Source organism: Ambystoma mexicanum, chromosome 13, assembly GCF_040938575.1.
Source record: "Ambystoma mexicanum isolate Mex_15411 chromosome 13, UKY_AmexF1_1, whole genome shotgun sequence".
Taxonomy (NCBI): domain Eukaryota; kingdom Metazoa; phylum Chordata; class Amphibia; order Caudata; family Ambystomatidae; genus Ambystoma; species Ambystoma mexicanum.
In genome coordinates, this window is record NC_090938.1 from 788,995,077 (window position 1) to 789,020,232 (window position 25,156).

The following is a 25,156-nucleotide window of genomic DNA, read 5'->3' on the forward strand; positions in this document are numbered from 1 at the left end:
AAAACTATCAAGGACCACATCGACTCCCTGGCTCCTGCCCTGGCTGATTTCTGCAATCACTCCTCCGCCCCCGGAGTCTTCCCATCCCCCCTGAAGCACTCCCTTGTGCACCCCCTTCTTAAGAAAAACTCTGCCAACCCCTCATACCCAGCTAATTATCACTGAATCTCAATCACTCCCTTTCTGGGCAAGCTCCTCGAGAAACTGGCCATCTCCCAGCTTAATCTCCACACTGAATCTGTGGGTTGTCTTCATGACCATCAGTCTGGCTTCAAAGCTGCCAGAAGCACGGAAACTGCTCTCCTGAACATCCGCGAGGACCTGCTCTCCAACCTTGACTCTAACACCCCCTGTGTCCTCATCTTGCTTGATCTCTCTTCTGCCTTTGACACTGTCAACCATGCCATCCTGCTCAACCGTCTCTGAGATAACCTGGGTATCACTGGTCAGGGTCTGGCATGGCTGACTTCTTTCCTTTCTGACCGACCCTCCCAGGTCCAACTTGGGTCCTTCCTCTCCAAAACTTTTGTCTCTACATGTGGTGTCCCCCAGGAGTCTAACCTCTCTCCCTGGCTGTTCAACCAATACCTGGCACTCCTTGCCCACTGCATAGCAGCTCTCTGTCCCAACTTTCAGTGCTATGCAGATGACACCCAGCTCATTTTCAGGCTACCCTCGGCCAACTCCTCTACTTCCCTCATCTCTGACTGACTGTCTGCCATCCAGGAGTGTTGAGCCACCAATGACCTCTGCCTTAATGCCAGTAAGACTGAGATTCTCCTCATCGGCACACCCGCTCCCTCCTTTCCTGTTGCTCTCTGGCCGGCCTCTCTTGGTCCTCTTCCCGTTCCCACCTGCAAAGCCAAAAACATTGGGGTCATCTTCCACTCCACACTCTCCTTCTCTCCTCACATCTCTGATGTCTCCAAGAAGTCACACTACCAGCTACACCTCCTCAGAGGTAGTCTGCCTTTCCTCTCCTTTCCCCAGAAGCTCACTGTCTCCAGAGCTCTGGTTCTCTCTAGGCTGGACTATTGCAACAACCTCTTTCTAAATCTGCATGCTTCTACTCTCCGCCCTAGAACAGGACTGTGAAACTTGTCCTTGGCCTCAAGCCTAGGGATCGTATCTCTCCAGGACTGAAATCTCTGCACTGGCACCCAGTGGCTGTGAGGATTAAGTTCAAAACCCTATGCTTCGTCCACAAGGCCTTCTGGGGTCTGGGGCCTCAATACCTTCAACTCGCTCTTCCTAAATATCTTCCTTCTCAAGCTCTTCGCTCATCTGCCTCCAACTCCCTCAGGGTCAGTCGCTTCTCCAAGCAACGAGTTGGTGGTAGATCTCTTTCCTCGGCTGGTGCCTCCCTCTGGAACAGCCTCCCTGCCTCCCTTAAACTTGAGGAGAACCATCTCCGGTTCCCGAAACACCTCAAAACCTTTCTCTTTGCTTCTGCTTTCTCTCCTCCTCTCCTCTGCTGACCTCCTGGCTGAAACCGGTACTGCACTGGCTACCTGGACACCCTCTGTTCCCAGACCCAGGTCCCTCTCCCGCCAGCATCACACACCTGCACTGCCCACCTGGCAACCCCTGCACATGGGGACTGTTCTGTATCCCTACAGTCCCCTACCAGACCTCGATAGCTGATGTCCACACTTACCCATGCACTTGCCACATGCTGACCGTTATTTTACTTATTGTTATTATCTATTCCCATGTACTGCACTTTCCTTTCCTCCCTTCCCACGCACTTGCGCAATCTGAATGACACCTGGCCTAGTAGGATCAATGTTCGTCCCCCTTTGTACCCTTCCTTAGCCTCATCGCGCCTTGAAACACTTGTGTATTGGCGCGTTATAAATGCCATATCATATCATATCATACCTGCAATCTGTCTGTTCTCTGCCTGCAGCCCCTTCCGCTTGGCGCACACTTCCTTTGCCCACTGCCTGCAATTCCTTGCAATATGCCCATAGTTCTTTGATTCCTGTCCAGCGTTTCAGTGCCTGGTTCCATTGTTACCAGTCTGTAATCCAGTTCTTCTTACTCCATACCAGAGCTTGTTTGTAGCTCTCGTTTCCAGACTGTAGTTCGGTCCTCGGTTCCTTGATTCCAGTCCATGGTTTCCAGTACACAGTTTCAGTCCTCAGTACCTATGCTTAGTCTTTTCCTTATGCCTGTACTACCCACCCGATCAGTGCCTTAAACCTTATTTGCTTCAACTTCTTCTTCTTTTCCGAGATGTTTCTATGCAGGTTGTGGTGCTGCTTTTCTCCTTGCGTGTACTTATGCCATTGCTTTGTCCAGGGTTTGGCTGCTGGAGTTGGCAGCAGGCAATCTCGGTCCCACTCCTTTCTCCCTTCTCAGTATTGTCCATTGTGCCACATTTTGTTAACATTGTGCATGTTCTTGTTTCAGGAGGCAGTGACTGGTCAGTGTCTGTGGGACCTGTTCAGCCTTCGTTCTTGAGTATTGTTTTGTAGTGTTGCGATGTGGTCCAGACACAAGTCCAGTGCTTCTGCTCCTTCCAATGATTATTCAGAGTGGGCCCTGTAACAGCAAACTGCTCAGAAGGCCAGAAGTAGCCATGGCATTGTGGGAAATCCCCAGTATTCTGTCTACACCCTAAATGGAAACCCAAAATATCTTTCTTAGTTGGGCTCCTGGGCATTCTCTGCTCACTGTCACTGCTACTTGTTAATTCTTATACCCTGAGTATTTGCTGCACTCGTGTTCCTACTGTCTCTTGTATACCGCTCACTCTTTAGCGTTGGGGGGTGCAGGTCCCCGCTTGAGCTCCGCACAGTTTGGTGATGTGTTGTTTGAAGGAGAAGTCGCAATCAATGACCAAGTCTAGTGATTTGGCAATTGGAGCTCATTTCACCAAGAGCCCTTCGAGGTTCATGTTGGTAGCCATGATTGGGTGAGTGCTTGACTGGCAGGATATCTGAGGAGCAAGAACTCTCTTTCTGTAGGGTTGAGCCTGAGATATGAACTTATCACCCAAGACTGAAGGAGCACAAGGCAGCGTTTCATCGGTCAGACATCTTTTTGAGGCATCTGATCTTTACATGTAGCTATGCATCATCTGCGTACGGATACGCAGCGGTGTAGCGCACATAAGGAGAGCTCCTAGAGGCTCCATGAAGGGGCTGGTGGTCGGATGGAACCTTGGGGGACCCCACACAGGAATGGATGGACGTTCATCTAAAATGTCCCCTCTGAACTAGATCATACCGATCTGACAGGTAGAGGGTTTCAAGGGTGAGTACGAAGTCTGTGATCACTGTCCTTGTAGCGAAAAGTGTCAAAGAATTGCACAATAAACTGTGCCGAACACTATCCTCTGACCATGATGTGAAGGGCATCCTCGATTGTCTGTAGGGTTGCTATCGCAATACTGAATCTGGGGCGGGATCCAGACTGGCAGTAGTTTTTATTTGCTGCATCTATTACTGTTGACATATAATATGTGGCCTAGGCTGTTTTTATGAGGGTGTGCCTTGATTAGCGTAAGATAAGAATGTGATTTGTTTCTGTGTTGACTTTTTTTGCCTGGCAAGTGGCCCGTTTGCAACCCGCGAGCGCCTTAGAGTACCTGTAGGCGGGTGGCTTCGTTTTTATTCAACATGGCTTTAATGGCGCATGGAGATGCTCCAAGGCTTAGAGGAGAGAACCAACACCTATTATTGGGCAAGCAGGAGCTGTCAGGCAGTGTAGGCTCACATCAAGGGCCCTGGGGAGAAGTCTATGAAGGCTCAGCAGATGATGAATGTGGGTGGCTGCTGGCCTCGGTAGACTGGTATCACGCATGAACAGAGATGGTGGCATGATCCAACTAGTACAAACCTTTGCTTGGCATCACTTCTCCCCGGGGGGGAGCCCTTCCCCATGAGGCCAAGGAGGTGAGTGCACGACCCCATAGTCCCACTGGGGGTGGAATAATACGGGAGCATCTCAAGGGGAGGGACTCTCCCTCTTGGGATAAGGACAACCATCTAGGGTACAGCCCTTATGCGAACATCACACTAACCATGCTCTAGCCTCTCCTCCCTCCACTAACCTCTTTCTAGAAGGTAGACCTGTGTACTGTTATAAGGCAGAGTACCTCTGGGTTCTTGGAAGTACTGAGACGAAGAAGTACAAGAGGAACCCAGGTAATCCAAGTACTGGGACGAGTTGGCCCCGTGGAGCAATGAAGATAAAACCTACGAAAACGATGAAAGACGTATACAATGGGCCCAAACACTACTGGCAACATTGTATAAAAATTGACAATGGACTAAACACCTGATCATGGGCAGCCGCAGAAGATGGCAAGTGTGATGTGCACCGAACGGGTGAGATTCCAAACTGCATCAATGATCCGGATGGAGAGAGTTCCAAGGACACTGGCAGTCTGCGGCATCTGATGATCGGGAGGTCTGCAGGAGCAGACTGGTGCACAGCAGTGTTGAGAGGAGGAAGGAATGCAGAAGGTAGCCGTTGAAAGCTGTAGCATAGCCACACGGAAAGCAAGATGCCGAGAAGCCGAACCGAACACCCGCCATCCCAGGAAGCCCCAGCGATGTGCCAAAAACCCCAATCAAGGCATGGGTGGCACGGAAGACCCAGAGGGGATGCACAGCGGCTTACCAAGAGGGTGCATTCTGTTGTCCCTAGGCTCCTTGGTAACCATAATGCTTGAGTGGCACAGTAGGGGCAGAACGCCTACAAACCGTCTACTCCGCATTGCAGTGGTAGAACAAAGCCCGTAGACCACCAAGGAAGGGTTATGGACCCCAAGCACCAAAAAGAGAAATTGAGAAGGAGAGTCCCTCAATACAGTGGCAGGGATAAATCCACTGACAGCCAAAGGAGGGTCATGGACCCTAAACAAGATACAAGTCATCTTACTCGTGGCAGTACTTGGCAGGGTAGTGAACCAAGTGGGCCAAATCAAAGAAGAAGAGAAGCCAGGCTTGCAAATCCTCCTTACACTCAGAAGTGGGTGTTGTAGGTGTGAAACCTACTGAAAAGAAGACCAGGGGAAGGGAGTCATTCTCCCTAGGTGTAAAGAACGGATGAAAAGATACCAGGGGAAGGGAGTCATTTTCCCTAGGTGTAAGGAACGGATGAAAAGAAGACCAGGGGAAGGGAGTCATTCTCCCTAGGTGTAAAGAACGGATGAAAAGATACCAGGGGAAGGGAGTAATTTTCCCTAGGTGTAAGGAACGGATGAAAAGAAGACCAGGGGAAGGGAGTCATTCTCCCTAGGTGTAAGGAACGGATGAAAAGAAGACCAGAGGAAGGGAGTCATTCTCCCTAGGTGTAAGGAACAGATGAAAAGAAGACCAGGGGAAGGGATTCATTCTCCCTAGGTGTAAGGAATGGATGAAAAGATACCGTCAGTAAGGTCCAAAAAGGCCTGTGCAAGGGAGTCATTCCCTCGGGCTATCTGAAACTGGCCATCAGGAGAAGGGAGACATTCTCCCGGCTCACCAAGAAAGTATTGTTTCGAACTTTACCATCCTGGAAAGGGAGCCATTCCTCGTGAAAACGTTTGAGACACAAGACTGTTCTAAGATTTGGGATGTTTCAACAAACCTGGAACCATAACCCAGAAGAAGGGAGTCATTCTCCTGGGACCAAAACTGTACTGCCTTATTCTTTAGTTTCTAGTGTAAGGGACAGAAGTAGGCTTTCCTTGACACAGGACGGTGGAAACGTTTGAGTTGACAGACATCCTGACAGACGCCTTATCTTTAGCCTAGGCAGGGAAACCCCTCTGAAGAATAGGGACGGATTGGTTTTCTTTTGCTACATTGTTTAAAATGACTTTAGCTCCAAACATGCCACCTTTGTGTCAGAGTCCTTCTCCCGCACAGTTGCAATGTCTGAGAGTGCGGCCCAGAACCATATCGTCCTACCATATCGTCCTACGAATGGCCTACGAATGGCCGCAAGACCACCACAGATCCTTCCCACACTATCCACACGAGGGAGACTATCTGTTGTAAATAGCGTCACGAGAACGCTGCGTACCTGTTCGTCCGGTTGGATTCCTTGGTGATGAGGCCAGGCTGTCGGATGACCCGGAGAGATGTGACGGATGACGCGGGGAACCAGCCCAACACCAGCCCGAATGGAACCGGATTGGAGGTGAACCGGCTCCCAACGCCACGGGTTGGCTCACCCCTGATTGAGTGGCGTCAGGACAGTGCAAGCACTGGCAGGGGGAGCCTCTGAGTTGATGGTCCGGGGTCCTTGGTGGGATTCCGATGGTAGGCAGGTCCGGGGACTGGAAGCTGAACGGTCCCTCCAGGGACGAAGACAAGGAAGCAAGAAGAGCAGGCCGGTCAGGAGGAAGTACGGAACAAGAGGGGAAGCTCAGAGCGGATAGGAACTGGAAGGACTGGGCAGAGACTAGAACCAAGGAGGGCGAGCGGGACTTCTGGAGCTGAAGGAAGGGGAGGAAGGAAAAGGCGAAGGGCAGGGGTTCCCCAGGCAGAACAAGGGAAGTGGAGGGCAGGGGTTCCCCAGGCAGAACAAGGGAAGGTGGAGGGCAGGGGTCCCCCAGGCAGAACAAGGGAGGGTGGAGGGCAGGGGTCCCCCAGGCAGAACAAGGGAAATAAGCAAGGCAGCAAAGACACGATCCGAACAAACCGCGTTGAGACGCGGTTTGGAAAAGGATCAGGGCTCCTTAAATAGGCCCGCCAGCACCTGGGAGGCCTGTAACACAAGCCGTGCCGTCTCCCCGGCAACGGACACCCCACAACGAGGCTTGAGCCGCACGCCCTCCCGAACCGAGCATCCTGCGCACTGCGCATGCGCGGAGCGCGGAGAGCGGGCGCCCGCGCATGCGCGAAGCAGTGCGCGTAGGAGACCCGGAAGCGCCAGGGACCCAGGACACCCCCGGACCTCGGAGCCGAAAACGAGGATACAGCCTCCAGGACGGGGAGCGCCGTAGCGGGTAAGGGGACCTCAGGATGGGCGGCGTGACACTATGCCCCCTCCCAGAAAGGCCCGGGGCCCCAGGTTTCCAGGGGAAATGAAGAAAGTATTCACGGATAAGCCGGGGAGCGTGCACATTATAGTGCGGCTCCCAAGTGCGATCACAAGCGGGATAACCCTTCCAATCGATCAGGAACTGGAGCACACCCCGACGAATCCGCGAATCACAGATCTCCTGAACCTCAAATTCAGGAACCCCTTGTACCAGAACAGAGGAGGGCTGAGGGCTAGAGCGTCGAAAGACATCCTTCACATAGGGCTTCAGAAGTGAGACATGGAAGACAGGGTGTATCCTCCAAGTGCGGGGCAGCACCAATCGAAAAGCCACTGAGGACAAACGCTTGGCAATCTTGAAAGGCCCATAGAACCGGGGTGCCAATTTGGTAGGTAAATTACGAATAGGTAGATTTTTGGAAGACAACCAAACCAGATCGCCCACCTGGAGATCGGGCTCCGCGGTTCGGTCCCTATCGGCCTGCTCCTTCATGCGCTCACGTGTCTCTGTAAGGGTTCTCCGGGCCAGGACATGTTGTTTCTGAATATTGAAGACCAAGTGGTCTGCAGACGGAACAGAGCTGGGCACCACAGGTGAGAAAGGAACCAGCTTGGGATGTTGTCCAGCTGAACATAGAAAAGGACTGATGCCGGTGGCAGCATGGGCCGCATTGTTATAGGAAACCTCCGCCAAGTCCAGGTACCTTAGCCAGTTTGACTGAGTGGCATTGGCATAGCAACGTAAGTATTGCTCCAGGGTTTGATTCGTCCTTTCGGTCTGACCGTTGGTGTGCGGGTGATAGCCTGAGCTCAAGGCTCTATGGATGCCTAGATGACTACACAGCTGACGCCAGAAAGATGAAAGAAATTGTGAACCACGATCAGAGATGATCTTCACAGGGAGTCCGTGTAACCGATAGATGTTGTGTAGGAATGCCAAAGCCATCTGGGAGGAAGTAGGGATCTTCATGAAGGGAATAAAATGTGCATATTTAGTGAAACAATCCACGACCACCATGACACAAGTGTGATCAGCAGAGGGCGGAAGCTCAACAATGAAGTCGGTAGCGATCGTATGCCAAGGGTAGGGAGGTGTTTCAGTAGGCCTAAGTAGTCCCAAAGGCTTTCTTCTAGGTGTCTTTGTCTGAGCACAGATAGGACAACTTTCCACATATGACTTTACTTCTTTGGCCCATCCAGGCCACCAGAATTGTCTGGAGATCAACTCCTGGGTAGCCTTGATACCACGGTGACCAGCTATTTGAGAATCGTGAAACCCGTGGAGAATGTCCAAGCGAAGGGCAGCCGAAGGTATGTATAACCGGTTCAGGAAGAACAAAAAACCGTCGCGTTCGCAGATCTGGGGTTTCTTTAGTAGATCGACACGTTCCGGATCCCTCAAGGTCTCTTGGATGATCTTCTGGAGATGCGGAGCTAAGGTTAGGAGAAAGTGTTTGGGAGTTATCATAGGCGTATCCAAACCGGCTCCCACTTCTTCCTTTTCCAAGGATCTGGACAAGGCATCAGCCTTCTGGTTCTGGGAGCTAGGAATGTATGTGATTTTGAAATCATAGTGAGAGAAGAAGAAGGCCCAGCGGGCTTGGCGAGCAGTGCGACACTGCAATGTTCGTAGGAACTGCAAGTTGCGATGGTCGGTGCGAACTTCTACAGGGAAACGGCCACCAAGTAAATGATGCCTCCATTCTTCAAACGCCGTCTTGATGGCCAAAAGTTCTTTTTCAATAACGGCATAGTTCAGCTCACTAGAGGTGAGTTTCCGTGAGTAATAGGCCACAGGATGTTCATCGCCGGATGCAGGATGTTTTTGTAGCAGGACCGCTCCAACAGCGAAGTTGGAGGCATCTGCTTCGATGACATATGGCATCTCATCGTTAGGATGACGCAAAACAGGGGCTGTACTAAACGCTGTCTTCAAGCGCTCAAATGCTGTCGATGCCTCTTGATCCCAAAGGAAAGGTATCTTGGCACTGGTCAGATGTGTCAATGGGGCCGTGACCTGTGAAAACTGTGGAATAAAGCGCCGATAAAAATTGGCGAACCCCAAAAACCGCTGAAGGGACTTCAAATCATGAGGTTGTTTCCAGTTCTGAATAGCCTTCACTTTGCCCGAATCCATGTGTATACCTGCATTGCTGATTACGTATCCCAGGAACTCCATGTTATTCCGGTGAAACAAGCATTTTTCGGCTTTGGCGTACAGGTGATTACGTGACAAACGCAATAGTACTTCGCGGACATGCGAGACATGTTCCTTCAGATCGTCCGAGAAGATCAGGATATCGTCTAGGTAAACCCAGACCGAGATGCCAACCAGATCGCCAAACACGTTGTCCATAAACCGTTGGAAGACGGCCGGGGCATTACACAACCCGAAGGGCATTACCCTGTATTCGTAGTGTCCAAAGGGCGTTTTGAATGCCGTCTTCCACTCGTCGCCCTCTTTGATTCTAACCAGGTGGTAGGCTCCCCGGAGATCCAATTTAGTGAAGATCTTGGCCGAACGTAAGGACTCCATGATGTCCCGAATCAAAGGTAATGGGTACCTGTCCTTGAGTGTTATGTCGTTCAATTGACGGTAATCGATACAGGGCCGCAGGGTCCCCTCTTTCTTTTTGACAAAGAACAACGGAAAACCGGCGGAGGATCTGGAGGGTACGATGTAACCCTTCTTAGAACAATCATGCAGATAATCCCGGAGTACTTGTTTTTCAGACTGAGTTAGAGAGTATAACTTCCCATGAGGAATCACAGCACCAGGGATCAGGTCTATGGGGCAGTCAAATGACCGATGAGGAGGAAGAGGTATTTCTCCGGGTTCCGAAAACACGGTACAAAAGTCGGCGTAAACATTCGGAATCTGGGACAGGGAACATAAGGCAGACGAGTCCTCTCCCGGGAATAGAGGGACCAAGGTTGTAGACTTCAAGGAGGTGTTGTGGCAGCAACATTCACGGAGGCAAAAGGCAGAAACAAATTTCAAAGTACGGGACTCCCAATCGATTGTAGGATTGTGTCGCAAAAGCCAAGGCAGTCCCAAAACCACAGGATACGATGGTGACTTGATGACGTCGAGGGCTATCTTTTCTTCATGCCCCTTGACCTGTAACAGCATGCCGATGGTATGCAACCGAATGGGACCGGAAGCTAAGGGTGTACCATCGATGACCTCTACCGGTATAACCGTTCTTCTGGTAAATAAAGGCATACCAAGGTTGATGGCGAATGTCTCGTCAATATAGTTCCCGGAGGCCCCACAATCTAATAGACCATGGACATCGATCCTTTTATCAAGCCACTTCAAAGTGATCACTAGATTCATCAAGACGGCAGGCTGCATTGGGGGCAGTTGTAACCCAGGGCTGGAAAGGTCTGAAAGCAAGAAAGGACCTGTCGTAGCCTTTCCCTTAGACGACAGGTCTTCTAGTTTCCCCCTTTCTTGATGGGACGTAGAGGGCAGGTTCCCAGGAAATGTCCAGCGCCTCCGCAGTATAAACACAGTCGCAGACTTCTCCTGCGCTTCTTCTCCTCTTCCGATAACGGGCCCTTTACAGCTCCTAGTTGCATTGGTTCTTGGGTAACATCCGAAGGTGTTGATATCCCAGTAGGATGAGTCAGTGGTCTGAGGTTTCCCTTTTCAAACCGACGTCTCTCTCCTTTTCTCTCGGCCAACCTCTGGTCTATCCTCAGAACTTGTTCAATAAGTTTCTGTAGATCATCAGGTTCCGGTATGTGCAACAATTCATCTTTGTATTCTTCTCTTAATCCCCGGCGAAACAAGGTTTTTTGCGTTACTTCTGGCCATAAGGAGTCAGTTGCCAATTGACGGAAACGGCTGATGTAAGAAATGATGTCGGTATTGGCTTGTTGTAGATCCATCAGTTGATTCTGCGCTGCAGAGGCTAGATTGGGGGATTGAAACACATCCAAGAATGCTTTCTCGAAGGCTAAAAAATCGTTCAGGATTGGGTTATTAGTAACGACCAATGGAGTCGCCCAGGCAAGAGCGTTACCAGATAAGTTGCCCAATATGTATCCGATCTTGGCCTTGTCATTGGTAAAGTGTGATGAACGGAAGAGAAAGTGTATGCGGCAATGATTACAGAATTCACCCACACGGCGGGGATCTCCATCGAACTTGATGGGAGCTGTGTGAGCCATGGGACCTTCAGGTTGTGGAATGGCACCTGTGTTCTGAGTCACCATTTGGCGTAAGGCTACATTTTCCTGACGGAGTGCCGCCATCTCGGCACGAAGCGCTTGAAGTTCGTTACGAAGACCCGGATCCTCTTCCATCGTAAAGTCCGAGGAGTCAGAAGACAGGCGTCTCAATCTGTTGTAAATAGCGTCACGAGAACGCTGCGTACCTGTTCGTCCGGTTGGATTCCTTGGTGATGAGGCCAGGCTGTCGGATGACCCGGAGAGATGTGACGGATGACGCGGGGAACCAGCCCAACACCAGCCCGAATGGAACCGGATTGGAGGTGAACCGGCTCCCAACGCCACGGGTTGGCTCACCCCTGATTGAGTGGCGTCAGGACAGTGCAAGCACTGGCAGGGGGAGCCTCTGAGTTGATGGTCCGGGGTCCTTGGTGGGATTCCGATGGTAGGCAGGTCCGGGGACTGGAAGCTGAACGGTCCCTCCAGGGACGAAGACAAGGAAGCAAGAAGAGCAGGCCGGTCAGGAGGAAGTACGGAACAAGAGGGGAAGCTCAGAGCGGATAGGAACTGGAAGGACTGGGCAGAGACTAGAACCAAGGAGGGCGAGCGGGACTTCTGGAGCTGAAGGAAGGGGAGGAAGGAAAAGGCGAAGGGCAGGGGTTCCCCAGGCAGAACAAGGGAAGTGGAGGGCAGGGGTTCCCCAGGCAGAACAAGGGAAGGTGGAGGGCAGGGGTCCCCCAGGCAGAACAAGGGAGGGTGGAGGGCAGGGGTCCCCCAGGCAGAACAAGGGAAATAAGCAAGGCAGCAAAGACACGATCCGAACAAACCGCATTGAGACGCGGTTTGGAAAAGGATCAGGGCTCCTTAAATAGGCCCGCCAGCACCTGGGAGGCCTGTAACACAAGCCGTGCCGTCTCCCCGGCAACGGACACCCCACAACGAGGCTTGAGCCGCACGCCCTCCCGAACCGAGCATCCTGCGCACTGCGCATGCGCGGAGCGCGGAGAGCGGGCGCCCGCGCATGCGCGAAGCAGTGCGCGTAGGAGACCCGGAAGCGCCAGGGACCCAGGACACCCCCGGACCTCGGAGCCGAAAACGAGGATACAGCCTCCAGGACGGGGAGCGCCGTAGCGGGTAAGGGGACCTCAGGATGGGCGGCGTGACACTATCGTGATGGAGTGAGGAAATCATACGTGTTAGGGTGTGCGCGAAAGCCAGCTCTCTGCAATGCAAATGGCATTGAGGATCAGGTCAGCAATATCAGCAATGTGCAGAGTGTGCGGTAACAAGTAGGAGGGTGCAGATGTGTGAGGGTGATGGGTGGAGAATGGACTGTTACCATGGGAGTCTGGATGCGGTTGTGTAACCATGAGGCAGGGTGAGCCTGTCAGCGGAAGGTGAACCTACAATTATTTGTGAGTGTGTGGATGGTAGCGGCATTGACGCGTGTGTTGCAGGGGAGGATAGCTTAGAGGCAATGTGCTCGCCTTGGAAGCAAGACGCACGGAGCAACACAGGTTCGATCCCCGGGTCCGAGGTTAGAAACCTCTGGGTATTAAGCGAGTTATAAATAACCTATAATATCATATACAGAGGGACTGGTCCTTCCTGGCCTGCTCTGGTCAAAACAGGGTCCACTCTTGTCTGATTCCCCCCTTAGCTGAGGACATCCAGGTGACAGACACCATGAGGGGCTCATGTAAAAAGGCCTTGGGTTACAAGATACTGGGTGTGGCCAGGCCACTCCTGTGTGTGGAAGAGGCCTCCAGAAGGCAACACAAGTGATTGCATGGAGCCGGCTTAAGGCTGAGGGCAGCAATCCTGGCTAGGTGGATCTGGTGTGTGAGCAGAGGAGGATACAGTGAAGTGAGGGAGACCGCAAGGAAGGGCGATAGTGAAGACAAGGGGGACAATGAAGACAGGGGGAAAGTGAAGGAGACTGAAGAGAGGGAGGCAGTGAAAAGGAGAAGCAGTGGTTAGGGATAGAGAGTGAAGCGAGGGAGACCATGACAAGAGGCGAGGAACAGAAGGCATGGATGCAGGCAGGAGAGGGAGACACTAAAGAGAGTGGAGACAGTGAAGAAATTAAATCAGAAAATAGAGATTGAACAAGCAGGAGGCAACAGAGGCAGATAAGCCCTGGTGAGAGGCACTCAACCCAAGGGGAGTCGGGAGGCAACGGTCTAGTGCCAGCGCCACTGCACATCTGTAGCACCGTCCGCATACTGGACTCTTCTCATGGTTGGTCTACACTTTTTAAAACTTACAAGTACACAATGCGAGCTCTAGATCCTGTCCTCGGGAACCAAGTCCACTCCATGCTTTCAACATATCCACACATTGCTCTTGTCTTCAGGGATGGGGCTCACATTTTGTGAAATGGTCAATGAGGACCAGATGGCCCTTTAAAGGACATGTGTTTCTCCACTGATCACCAGCCGAGATGTTATAGGGCGGTGCGGAGGAGTTCCTGTGAAGAAGCCAACTTTAGTCACATGAAGGACATGGTGGTTCAGATGAGTAAGGCCAGGGGTTAAAGACCAATATTAGGCAGGATGGGCCGCAGAGCAGGAGCTTGAGGGACCCCTCCTCATCTGCAAGCCCTGGGCTGGGAGGGAGACTGGTGGGAGCATACCATCCGAGCCCTAGCCTGAACTATTGCAATTCTCTGGGTGTCATGGTGTGAACAAGTGGGGCAGATCATTTACCCGCCTTCCCCAGAGACTTACCTGGCACTGGCACAGCAAAGACCTGCACTTCGCAGAGTGTCAGGGTGTCATAGCGTCCTGGGATGAGGAGTGTGACGTAGCGGCCCGGATCCATCCAGGCGCAGTCGAAAGAGCCGATCTCTCCAGGACGCAGTTCGGTGATGGTAGTACACCTGTGAAACACCAAAGTCTCATCAAGCAGGCTGCCTGTGCCCTGGTGGCATAAAGTGTGCCAACTGAAACACAGGCAATGGCGGTAGGCTACAGTGCAATGGCAAAGGGCAGCATAGAATGCAATAGCATGCAGCAGGGCGGGGCGCTCTAGAATGGTAACGATGAGAGAGGTGAATTCACTGGACTCAAGTGGAGGAAATGGACTAGGGTGCATGCCTGCTGCCTGTAAGAGGCCGGGCATGTGAGTAGCCCTGCCCGCCCCTGGCTCAGTCTGCACCAGAACAAGGCAAGCCACCGAACCCCAGTATTCCAGCGGTGATATCGGGGCAAGGGCCACCTACCCGAGGCCTCACAGCAGGAAGTGAGTGAGCAGTGATCAAGTTCATGAGGGGCTCACGGGTGTAGTCACCATCTGTTGGCTGGGATCTGAGCAGGCTGCACCCACCGCCCCTCTGCCAGACCTTGAAGAATAGGAGCCATGTGGTTGGGTCCTTGAAGCTGGAAGTTACAAACATGCCAACATAATCCATTCCATTCTGGGGACATTACTCCAGTCCTTGTTTCAAATCTGCGTTCCCAGACCGGTCGTCCTGGGTTTATTTTGGGACTTGTAGTCCTGGGTTTATAGTGGGGAAATCTAGAACTACAAGTTCCAGAAGGGAAAGTTAAAACTAGGACTGGACTAGTGTCTTCCGAATGGAATAGATAATGTTGACATGTATGACGTAAGTGCAGCCTCTTAGGACACCTGACCTTGTCCTCTAGCCAAACAGCGATTCTGTAAGGCCCTTATGTAGGTTATGCCGTACTTGTGCTGATACTGGTGACCCTTTTGCGCTATTCCCTAGGTTGCTACTTCCGACCCCTCCCCATGAGGACTCTTCCTCGTCTCATGCCGGCTCTTGTAAAGTTCATTGTTTTTTTACACAATCACGCAGAGGCGTCGCTAGGAAGCGACTGAGGGGGCTACAGCCCTGGATCTTCTGGTTGTAGCCCAGGATAGAAGCCAAATGGCTAGCTGGCCCTGAGTCCTGACAGTCCCAACATTAGCCTAGCCCCGGATCTTTTCCTGACCTAGCAACACCCCAGCACGTACTGATTTCTCCCCCCTTCCATGGCTTCTCCCCTGCACTCATCATTATGTCAATATATGGTCTTATGGTCACATTGCTGCCGCGGTTATTTTGGGGTCAATTGTTTCTAAGTCTCTTGGCTTGCTTTGTTTTGCCACCCAAAAGCAGCCCAAAGCTTCAATTCTTCTGGTTTCGATTTCTTGGTGCGTCCTGGTTACTCTTTTCTACAAACTGGCTGCATCAATCGGCGTGGAGGGGGCGGTCTAGCTGTGATCTCTATCAATTCCGTCCAATGTGAATTTGTATCTTCTTTCGCCTCTGAAAATGAACTCTTTGTGTCTCTCTGGCTCCCTCTCATCCTTTTCTTCTATATCTTCTTGTATATCTTCCATCTTTTGTCTCTCGTAACAACTGTTTTTTAAATCACCCCATTGGTCATTGGATTTGCTCGCCCATTATTCGACACTTTCTTGGATAAACATGTTTCTGGGTGACTCTATGAACAGAATCGCTACTCCTCTGTCTGAGTTGAAGGCCTGTCTTGGAAGCCATGTTTTCTTCTACCCGTACCCTCGGGAATCATTTGGCCTTGCCGTAGCCTCTATGTAGCTCGACTCTGTCCTGTATCAATTGCTTTGCTCATTATTCGCGCACTTTCTGTTATTTCTTAAGAAGTACAGTTGTCCACTTCCCGCTAACTCTGTTTGGCGTAAATTCTCTAAACCCCACATACTGCCTCTGCGCTTGGATCTCCCACCTGGGGCGCTCACCATTTGGCCACTCACTATCAAACTCCTTTTCTTTTTTCCGCTGAGGACCTTGCTCCTGCCGCTCCTTCCTCCCCTGTGGTAGACTATCCGCTGCTAGGTGTGCTACCGGCTCACGTGACGAGAAGGCGCCACACGGTCCCTGCCGCATGCCTTGCCCTGATCTTAACTTCACTGCTCGCTGAAAATCCCAAAGTAATCTTATTTCATTTAAATCTGCATTCTTTGAGTATTCTAAAAATGGATGTGGCATGAATAAATCCTGTGATTGTTGGAGCCCTTTAGTACTTCTTCCTCATTCTCTTTCGAATGCTTGATCCTCAAATCATTTTTTCCAGAAGAAAAAGCTGTCTAGACTTATCCAGCTAATCCCCCAATATTACTATCTGAATTCCTTCTTCGTCTATTCCTTCGTGTGTTATTTCAGATCTATTTCAACCTCTGTCTCTTGGTCATGTGACCAACACCCTGTTTTTTTCTTAACGCTGCCTGCTACTTCGAGGACCCCATTTCTGCTTTGCTCTCTGAATCCTGTCCTGCTTCTGCCGTGTCCTCTGTACTTCCTTCAGTAAATTCATTTTTGTTTGTTTGTAATCTCAGGACAGTTTTCTCTGAGTGTTAAAACATTGCCCAATTAGGGCCCCGGCTAAAAGAGCCAACACAGCCTCGAGGGAATGCTGCCAACTTTCATCCTAATTCAGCGACGTCAATTTTAGGCAATCTCCTTCCAAAGTGTGCGGCATTCCCGCTTCCTGCACTGGGACTTTTCCCCGCAAGTTCCTGATGCGGCCTGGCGTGCTAGATAGCGGTGATGCCTGCTTGATATTTCCATTTGATCACAGAGCAATTGTAGATACAATACAGAACGGAACACCCATTTCAATTCTGGCGGCGCACTTGGGGTATCAGGGATGTTGAAATTGGAGCGGTCGCCATCTTTGGTCACTGGGACATGCACGTTTGCTCGGTTGAAATCAAGCTGTCCCTTCCCGTTGCACAGCAGCTTGGCCTGAGATATCTCCAATCCCCCACATTATCACTGGGGCACCTGGTTGAGGGCCTGCGGACACACAGTTGTATCTTTATGTGTCATCAGTGGCTGTACTTGACCATCTCAGGGCCTGAATTGGTGCTACTGAGCGCTGGATGGCTTCTCATTGCCTGAAAGTAAATCCACCTTATTTGTACGTCCAGCATGCCCTGACTTCATATCCTTTCCGGCCTCTCTTCTTTGTATGTCGAGCATTACTGACTTCATATCCTTTCCGGCCTCTCTTCTTTGTATGTCGAGCATTACTGACTTCATATCCTTTCTGGTCTCTCTTCTTTGTACGTCCAACACGCCCTGACTTCATATCCTTTCTGGCCTCTCTTCTTTGTACGTCCAGCACACCCTGACTTCATATTCTTTCTGGCCTCTCTTCTTTGCACGTCCAGCACGTACTGACTTCATATCCTTTCTGGAACGCCCTGACTTCATATCCTTTCTGGCCTCTCTTTGTTGTACGTCGGGCACACCCTGACTTTGTATCCTTTCTGGCCTCTCTTCTTTGTACGTCCAGCATGCTCTGACTTCATATCCTTTCTGGCCTCTCTTTGTCGCACGTCTAGCACACCCTGACTTCGTATCCTTTCTGGCCTCTCTTCTTTGTATGTCCAACACGCCCTGACTTCATATCCTTTCTGGCCTCTCTTTGTTGTACGTCCAACACGCCCTGACTTCATATCCTTTCTGGTCTCTCTTCTTTGTACGTCCAGCATGCTCTGAATTCATATCCTTTCTGGTCTCTCTTCTTTGTATGTCGAGCATTACTGACTTCATATCCTTTCTGGCCTCTCTTTGTTGTACGTCTAGCACACCCTGACTTTGTATCCTTTCTGGACTCTCTTCTTTGTAGGTCCAGCATGCTCTGACTTCATATCCTTTCTGGACTCTCTTCTTTGTACTTCCAGCATGCCCCGACTTCATATCCTTTCTGGTCTCTCTTCTTTGTACGTCCAGCATGCTCTGACTTCATATCCTTTCTGGCCTCTCTTTGTCGCACGTCTAGCACACCCTGACTTCGTATCCTTTCTGGCCTCTCTTCTTTGTATGTCCAACACGCCCTGACTTCATATCCTTTCTGGTCTCTCTTCTTTGTACGTCCAACATGCCCTGACTTCAAATCCTTTCTGGCCTCTCTTATTTGTACTTCCAACACGCCCTGACTTCATATTCTTTCTGGCCTCTCTTCTTTGCACGTCCAGCATGTACTGACTTCATATACTTTCTGGCACGCCCTGACTTCATATCCTTTCTGGCCTCTCTTTGTTGTACGTCTAGCACACCCTGACTTCATATCCTTTCTGGTCTCTCTTCTTTGTACGTCCAGCATTCTCTGACTTCATATACTTTCTGGACTCTCTTCTTTGTCGGTCCAGCACGCTCTGACTTCATATCCTTTCTGGCCTCTCTTTGTTGTACGTCTAGCACACCCTGACTTTGTATCCTTTCTGGCCTCTCTTCTTTGTACGTCCAGCATGCTCTGACTTCATATCCTTTCTGGACTCTCTTTTTTGTACGTCCAGCATGCTCTGACTTCATATCCTTTCTGGCCTCTCTTTGTTGTACGTCTAGCACACCCTTACTTCGTATCCTTTCTGGCCTCTCTTCTTTGTACGTCCAACACGCCCTGACTTCATATCCATTCTGGTCTCTCTTCTTTGTACGTCCAGCATGCTCTGACTTCATATCCTTTCTGGACTCTCTTCTTTGTACGTCCAGCATGCTCTGACTTCATATCCTTTCTGGCCTCTCTTTGTTGTACGTCTAGCACACCCTTACTTCGTATCCTTTCTGGCCTCTCTTCTTTGTACGTCCAACACGCCCTGACTTCATATCCATTCTGGTCTCTCTTCTTTGTACGTCCAGCATGCTCTGACTTCATATCCTTTCTGGACTCTCTTCTTTGTACGTCCAGCATGCTCTGACTTCATATCCTTTCTGGTCTCTCTTCTTTGTAGGTCCAGCACGCTCTGACTTCATATCCTTTCTGGACTCTCTTCTTTGTAGGTCCAGCATGCTCTGACTTCATATCCTTTCTGGACTCTCTTCTTTGTACACCCAGCATGACCTGACTTCCTAGCCATTCCGGCCTCTCTTCTTTGTATGTCCAGCACGTACTGACTTTGTATCCTTTCCGGCCTCTCTTCTTTGTATGTCCAGCACATACTGACTTTGTATCCTTTCCGGCCTTTCTTCTTTGTGCGTCCAACACGCCCTGAGTTCATATCCTTTCCGGCCTCTCTTCTTTGTACATCCAACACGCCCTGACCTCATATCCATTCCGGCCTCTCTTCTTTGTACGTCCAAAACGCCCTGACCTCATATCCTTTCCGGCCTCTCTTCTTTGTATGTCCAGCACGTACTGACTTCGTATCCTTTCCGGCCTCTATTCTTTGTACGTCCAACACGCCCTGACTTCATATCCTTTCCGGCCTCTCTTCTTTGTACGTCCAACACGCCCTGACCTCATATCCTTTCCGGCCTCTCTTCTTTATATGTCCAACACGCCCTGACTTCATATCCTTTCTGGTCTCTCTTCTTTGTACGTCCAGCACGAACTGGCCTCATATCCTTTCTGGACTCTCTTCTTTGTACTTCCAGCATGCCCCGACTTCATATCCTTTCTGGTCTCTCTTCTTTGTACGTCCAGCATGTCCTGACCTCATATCTTTTCTGGACTCTCTTCTTTGTACGTCCAGCATGCTCTGACTTCATATCCTTTCCGGCCTCTCTTCTTTGTATGTCTAGCACCTACTGACTTTGTATCCTTTCCGGCCTCTCTTCTTTGTACATTCAACACGCCCTGACTTCATATCCTTTCCGGCCTCTCTTCTTTGTACGTCCAACACGCCCTGACCGCATATCCTTTCCGGCCTCTCTTCTTTATATGTCCAACACGCCCTGACTTCATATCCTTTCTGGTCTCTCTTCTTTGTACGTCCAGCATGCTCTGACTTCATATCCTTTCTGGCCTCTCTTTGTTGTACGTCTAGCACACCCTTACTTCGTATCCTTTCTGGCCTCTCTTCTTTGTACGTCCAACACGCCCTGACTTCATATCCATTCTGGTCTCTCTTCTTTGTACGTCCAGCATGCTCTGACTTCATATCCTTTCTGGACTCTCTTCTTTGTACGTCCAGCATGCTCTGACTTCATATCCTTTCTGGTCTCTCTTCTTTGTAGGTCCAGCACGCTCTGACTTCATATCCTTTCTGGACTCTCTTCTTTGTAGGTCCAGCATGCTCTGACTTCATATCCTTTCTGGACTCTCTTCTTTGTACACCCAGCATGACCTGACTTCCTAGCCATTCCGGCCTCTCTTCTTTGTATGTCCAGCACGTACTGACTTTGTATCCTTTCCGGCCTCTCTTCTTTGTATGTCCAGCACATACTGACTTTGTATCCTTTCCGGCCTCTCTTCTTTGTGCGTCCAACACGCCCTGAGTTCATATCCTTTCCGGCCTCTCTTCTTTGTACATCCAACACGCCCTGACCTCATATCCATTCCGGCCTCTCTTCTTTGTACGTCCAAAACGCCCTGACCTCATATCCTTTCCGGCCTCTCCTCTTTGTATGTCCAGCACGTACTGACTTCGTATCCTTTCCGGCCTCTATTCTTTGTACGTCCAACACGCCCTGACTTCATATCCTTTCCGGCCTCTCTTCTTTGTACGTCCAACACGCCCTGACCTCATATCCTTTCCGGGCTCTCTTCTTTATATGTCCAACACGCCCTGACTTCATATCCTTTCTGGTCTCTCTTCTTTGTACGTCCAGCACGAACTGGCCTCATATCCTTTCTGGACTCTCTTCTTTGTACTTCCAGCATGCCCCGACTTCATATCCTTTCTGGTCTCTCTTCTTTGTACGTCCAGCATGTCCTGACCTCATATCTTTTCTGGACTCTCTTCTTTGTACGTCCAGCATGCTCTGACTTCATATCCTTTCCGGCCTCTCTTCTTTGTATGTCTAGCACCTACTGACTTTGTATCCTTTCCGGCCTCTCTTCTTTGTACATTCAACACGCCCTGACTTCATATCCTTTCCGGCCTCTCTTCTTTGTACGTCCAACACGCCCTGACCGCATATCCTTTCCGGCCTCTCTTCTTTATATGTCCAACACGCCCTGACTTCATATCCTTTCTGGTCTCTCTTCTTTGTACGTCCAGCACATACTGCCCTCATATCCTTTCTGGACTCTCTTCTTTGTAGGTCCAGCACGCTCTGACTTCATATCCTTTCTGGACTCTCTTTTTTGTACGTCCAGCATGCTCTGACTTCATATCCTTTCTGGCCTATCTTTGTTGTACGTCTAGCACACCCTGACTTCGTATCCTTTCTGGCCTCTCTTCTTTGTACGTCCAACACGCCCTGACTTCATATCCTTTCTGGTCTCTCTTCTTTGTACGTCCAGCATGCTCTGACTTCATATCCTTTCTGGACTCTCTTCTTTGTAGGTCCAGCACGCTCTGACTTCATATCCTTTCTGGACTCTCTTCTTTGTACGTCCAGCATGCTCTGGCTTCATATCCTTTCTGGCCTCTCTTTGTTGTACGTCTAGCACACCCTGACTTTGTATCCTTTCTGGTCTCTCTTCTTTGTACGTCCAGCATGCTCTGACTTTATATCCTTTCTGGACTCTCTTCTTTGTAGGTCCAGCACGCTCTGACTTCATATACTTTCTGGACTCTCTTCTTTGTACGTCCAGCACGTACTGATTTCATATTCTTACTGGTCTATCTTCTTTGTAGATTCAGTGCATCCTCAGTTTGTATCCTACTGGCCTCTCTTCTTTGTACATCCAGCATGACCTGACTTGCTAGCCATTCCGGCCTCTCTTCTTTGTATGTCCAGCACGTACTGACTTCGTATCCTTTCCGGCCTCTCTTCTTTGTATGTCCAGCACGTACTGACTTCGTATCCTTTCCGGCCTCTCTTCTTTGTACATCCAACACGCCCTGAGTTCATATCCTTTTCGGCCTCTTTTCTTTGTACGTCCAACACGCCCTGACCTCATATCCTTTCTGGTCTCTCTTCTTTGTACGTCCAACATGCTCTGACTTCATATCCTTTCTGGACTCTCTTCTTTGTAGGTCCAGCACGCTCTGACTTCATATCCTTTCTGGACTCTCTTCTTTGTACGTCCAGCATGCTCTTGCTTCATATCCTTTCTGGCCTCTCTTTGTTGTACGTCTAGCACACCCTGACTTCGTATCCTTTCTGGCCTCTCTTCTTTGTACGTCCAGCATGCTCTGACTTCATATCCTTTCTGGCCTCTCTTTGTCGCACGTCTAGCACACCCTGACTTCGTATCCTTTCTGGCCTCTCTTCTTTGTATGTCCAACACGCCCTGACTTCATATCCTTTCTGGCCTCTCTTTGTTGTACGTCCAACACGCCCTGACTTCATATCCTTTCTGGTCTCTCTTCTTTGTACGTCCAGCATGCTCTGAATTCATATCCTTTCTGGTCTCTCTTCTTTGTATGTCGAGCATTACTGACTTCATATCCTTTCTGGCCTCTCTTTGTTGTACGTCTAGCACACCCTGACTTTGTATCCTTTCTGGACTCTCTTCTTTGTAGGTCCAGCATGCTCTGACTTCATATCCTTTCTGGACTCTCTTCTTTGTACTTCCAGCATGCCCCGACTTCATATCCTTTCTGGTCTCTCTTCTTTGTACGTCCAGCATGCTCTGACTTCATATCCTTTCTGGCCTCTCTTTGTCGCACGTCTAGCACACCCTGACTTCGTATCCTTTCTGGCCTCTCTTCTTTGTATGTCCAACACGCCCTGACTTCATATCCTTTCTGGTCTCTCTTCTTTGTACGTCCAACATGCCCTGACTTCAAATCCTTTCTGGCCTCTCTTATTTGTACTTCCAACACGCCCTGACTTCATATTCTTTCTGGCCTCTCTTCTTTGCACGTCCAGCATGTACTGACTTCATATACTTTCTGGCACGCCCTGACTTCATATCCTTTCTGGCCTCTCTTTGTTGTACGTCTAGCACACCCTGACTTCATATCCTTTCTGGTCTCTCTTCTTTGTACGTCCAGCATTCTCTGACTTCATATACTTTCTGGACTCTCTTCTTTGTCGGTCCAGCACGCTCTGACTTCATATCCTTTCTGGCCTCTCTTTGTTGTACGTCTAGCACACCCTGACTTTGTATCCTTTCTGGCCTCTCTTCTTTGTACGTCCAGCATGCTCTGACTTCATATCCTTTCTGGACTCTCTTTTTTGTACGTCCAGCATGCTCTGACTTCATATCCTTTCTGGCCTCTCTTTGTTGTACGTCTAGCACACCCTTACTTCGTATCCTTTCTGGCCTCTCTTCTTTGTACGTCCAACACGCCCTGACTTCATATCCATTCTGGTCTCTCTTCTTTGTACGTCCAGCATGCTCTGACTTCATATCCTTTCTGGACTCTCTTCTTTGTACGTCCAGCATGCTCTGACTTCATATCCTTTCTGGCCTCTCTTTGTTGTACGTCTAGCACACCCTTACTTCGTATCCTTTCTGGCCTCTCTTCTTTGTACGTCCAACACGCCCTGACTTCATATCCATTCTGGTCTCTCTTCTTTGTACGTCCAGCATGCTCTGACTTCATATCCTTTCTGGACTCTCTTCTTTGTACGTCCAGCATGCTCTGACTTCATATCCTTTCTGGTCTCTCTTCTTTGTAGGTCCAGCACGCTCTGACTTCATATCCTTTCTGGACTCTCTTCTTTGTAGGTCCAGCATGCTCTGACTTCATATCCTTTCTGGACTCTCTTCTTTGTACACCCAGCATGACCTGACTTCCTAGCCATTCCGGCCTCTCTTCTTTGTATGTCCAGCACGTACTGACTTTGTATCCTTTCCGGCCTCTCTTCTTTGTATGTCCAGCACATACTGACTTTGTATCCTTTCCGGCCTCTCTTCTTTGTGCGTCCAACACGCCCTGAGTTCATATCCTTTCCGGCCTCTCTTCTTTGTACATCCAACACGCCCTGACCTCATATCCATTCCGGCCTCTCTTCTTTGTACGTCCAAAACGCCCTGACCTCATATCCTTTCCGGCCTCTCTTCTTTGTATGTCCAGCACGTACTGACTTCGTATCCTTTCCGGCCTCTATTCTTTGTACGTCCAACACGCCCTGACTTCATATCCTTTCCGGCCTCTCTTCTTTGTACGTCCAACACGCCCTGACCTCATATCCTTTCCGGCCTCTCTTCTTTATATGTCCAACACGCCCTGACTTCATATCCTTTCTGGTCTCTCTTCTTTGTACGTCCAGCACGAACTGGCCTCATATCCTTTCTGGACTCTCTTCTTTGTACTTCCAGCATGCCCCGACTTCATATCCTTTCTGGTCTCTCTTCTTTGTACGTCCAGCATGTCCTGACCTCATATCTTTTCTGGACTCTCTTCTTTGTACGTCCAGCATGCTCTGACTTCATATCCTTTCCGGCCTCTCTTCTTTGTATGTCTAGCACCTACTGACTTTGTATCCTTTCCGGCCTCTCTTCTTTGTACATTCAACACGCCCTGACTTCATATCCTTTCCGGCCTCTCTTCTTTGTACGTCCAACACGCCCTGACCGCATATCCTTTCCGGCCTCTCTTCTTTATATGTCCAACACGCCCTGACTTCATATCCTTTCTGGTCTCTCTTCTTTGTACGTCCAGCATGCTCTGACTTCATATCCTTTCTGGCCTCTCTTTGTTGTACGTCTAGCACACCCTTACTTCGTATCCTTTCTGGCCTCTCTTCTTTGTACGTCCAACACGCCCTGACTTCATATCCATTCTGGTCTCTCTTCTTTGTACGTCCAGCATGCTCTGACTTCATATCCTTTCTGGACTCTCTTCTTTGTACGTCCAGCATGCTCTGACTTCATATCCTTTCTGGTCTCTCTTCTTTGTAGGTCCAGCACGCTCTGACTTCATATCCTTTCTGGACTCTCTTCTTTGTAGGTCCAGCATGCTCTGACTTCATATCCTTTCTGGACTCTCTTCTTTGTACACCCAGCATGACCTGACTTCCTAGCCATTCCGGCCTCTCTTCTTTGTATGTCCAGCACGTACTGACTTTGTATCCTTTCCGGCCTCTCTTCTTTGTATGTCCAGCACATACTGACTTTGTATCCTTTCCGGCCTCTCTTCTTTGTGCGTCCAACACGCCCTGAGTTCATATCCTTTCCGGCCTCTCTTCTTTGTACATCCAACACGCCCTGACCTC

The 25,156-nt window shown here is 50.0% G+C and overlaps 1 protein-coding gene across 2 annotated transcripts in view; it reads right to left on the reverse strand.

Moving 5' to 3' along the window:
• LOC138521975 (uncharacterized) overlaps positions 1-25,156 on the reverse strand; it is a 664,020-nt gene that overhangs the window by 102,964 nt on the left and 535,900 nt on the right. For both annotated transcript variants that reach the window (XM_069635169.1, XM_069635168.1), the window contains exon 11: positions 13,893-14,044. In XM_069635169.1, the coding sequence (XP_069491270.1) occupies positions 13,893-14,044 (152 nt within the window). The remainder of the gene's footprint in view (positions 1-13,892; positions 14,045-25,156) is intronic.